The 2,433-nt window shown below is 36.8% G+C and overlaps 1 protein-coding gene across 1 annotated transcript; it reads right to left on the reverse strand.

Moving 5' to 3' along the window:
* Positions 1–270: 270 nt before the first annotated feature.
* Positions 271–1,239, reverse strand: LOC133066848 (putative olfactory receptor 8G3). The gene has a single exon (XM_061158250.1). It carries the CDS (start codon positions 1,204–1,206, stop codon positions 271–273), a length of 936 nt encoding a protein of 311 aa, XP_061014233.1. The 5' UTR covers positions 1,207–1,239.
* Positions 1,240–2,433: the final 1,194 nt, after the last annotated feature.

Consider the following 2,433-nt stretch of genomic DNA (forward strand, 5'->3'; position numbering starts at 1 on the left):
TCATAACTGGGGAACATTAGCTGCAACATCTTAGAATTTTTATTAATTTCAAATAATCTCCTCTATTACTTATTAGTTCTGACCTAATCTCCAAAATATTTACCTCTCAGAGTCCAAATAACATATTAGCTGGAAAACAGGTTACTAACACCTATTACAAAAGGATAAATTAAGGATAAAGGTTTCTATATTAAATATATTCTAGATAATTAAGAATTGGTATTCCTCAGCAGTCCACATGACTGATATGGATCATGATATTGGCTCTGTTCATATATGTTTTGCACAGTCTAGAATTGTTTTCAGCGCAAATTTGACATCCCTATTCTGCAGGCTATAGATCAGGGGGTTTAGCATGGGCACAATGATGGTATAAAACACAGAGGACACTTTTCCTTGGTCCATAGAGCTGACTGATGATGGCTGCAGGTACATGAATGCTGCAGATCCATAGAAAATAGCAACAGCTGAAATGTGAGAGCTGCAGGTGCTGAAGGCTTTGGACCTGCCCTTTGTGGAGTGGATTTGGAGGATGCTGGAGAGGATGAAAATGTAGGAAGAAAGAATAACTAAGGCAGGAATCAAAATGTTAAATGCACTTAAGAATATAACCAATAATTCATTGACATAGACGCTGGAACAGGATAGCTCCAAGAGTGGGAAGAGATCACAGAAATAATGGTTAATGATATTGGTCTTGCATAAAAAGAGTCTCAACATAAATCCTGTATGGATTGTGGATCCAGTGATGCCCATAATATAAACTCCTATCATGAGGCAGAAGCAGATGTAATAAGACATGGTGACGTTGTAAAGCAAGGGGTTGCAGATGGCAACATAGCGGTCATATGCCATTGCAGCCAACATGTGACTTTCTGCAATAGCAAAAATGATGAAGAAATAAAGTTGAGTCATGCATTCAGGATAGGAGATAACATTCTTCTCTGTCACGAAGTTCACCAGCATTTTGGGGGTAATGACAGTGGACTGACAAAGATCAATAAAGGACAAACTGCTGAGGAAATAGTACATGGGGGTGTGCAGATGAGAACTGAGCCCCGTCAGTGTGATCATGCCCAGGTTTGCCACCACCGTGACCACATAGATTCCTAGGAAGAGGAGGAAAAGGGGCAACTGTAGTTGTGGCTGATCTGTGAGTCCAGCGAGGATGAACTCAGTCACTGAGGAGTGATTTCCAGGGTCCATTGTCTTCTCAATCAATTCTAAGTTGAAAGAGAAAATGAGTAGATTTTATGCCCGTGTGTGCATGTGTGTGAGTGTCTGTGTGTATGTGTGTACATGTGAGTGGGTGCTGGGGAGAGTAATTCTGGGAAGGTCATTGTTTGATGTCTCATCAAAAGAGACTCATGATGCAGAGGTCTCCTGAGTCTCTCTTGCTTCTCTGAGACAAACAATAATCCTAGTTGAACCAGAAAAAAAAAAAAAATACAAACTTCTTCACAAAATTTATAATTAAGATACTTCATAAGATTTTAAGAGAAAATACTGATTTGTAGACTTTTAAAATCAGAGTGAACATTGCTATTGAGACCTCTGAAGACTTTTTCTCTATTCCCATAATCTTTATGTATGTCTTAATGATATTGATGTAAAATGGCATGGTATTTTTATTCCACTCAGAATATGTAAGAATAGTGTGTGCTTTCTCTAATAAATTAACAGAGGATTCATAAATCTATGAAAAACAATTGTATTAATTTCAGCTATTTTCCTTACTAGAATCATAACCCAAAATATCTGAAGGAACGGGAAACTATCTATATCAGTTCACCTGAGGTCTACGGCTTTAATGTCCCAACTTCCTTCTCCCTGGTCTTTGATCCCAGAGGGCAGAAACATAACTGTGTGGCAAACATCATCCTTATACCTCAGTGGCATTTCCAGACTCAGGAACTCCTCTTTTATTCTAATTTTGATAATCTTGGGGATCAGAATATAATGACCTAAGTATAGGTCATGTATTCCACCACTGTGACCAGGGGATCAGTGTACAAAGTTTATTCCATGCAATTTGCACTTCATGGTTGATGGAAGAGGTGAGAAAACTATGTATATGCCCCCCAAATATGAGATGCATTTTTGAAGACAAATACTAGGTCTCATTTATTCTGGTCTTTTTTATTAATATTATCCTGCATTTTGCAGATGTTCTTTATGGAATTCAAAGATGATAGAGAGGTGGATTAGTAGAACACAAGCAAAATACAAATAGAAATTTTAATTTAAATTTAGTATTGGTTAACTTTGAGATGTGTTCTTTTTTAAAGATCAACTCACTTTCAGTTTACATTTGTACAGATAATGAGTAGAGTCTATAAAATAGAAAATCATAATCTTAGTTAAAACTCAAACAGTGGTTGAATTAATCTGTTCAGTTCAAAATGCAATACTTTACATGACAGAAAAAAAGAT

Source organism: Dama dama, chromosome 2, assembly GCF_033118175.1.
Source record: "Dama dama isolate Ldn47 chromosome 2, ASM3311817v1, whole genome shotgun sequence".
NCBI lineage: Eukaryota > Metazoa > Chordata > Mammalia > Artiodactyla > Cervidae > Dama > Dama dama.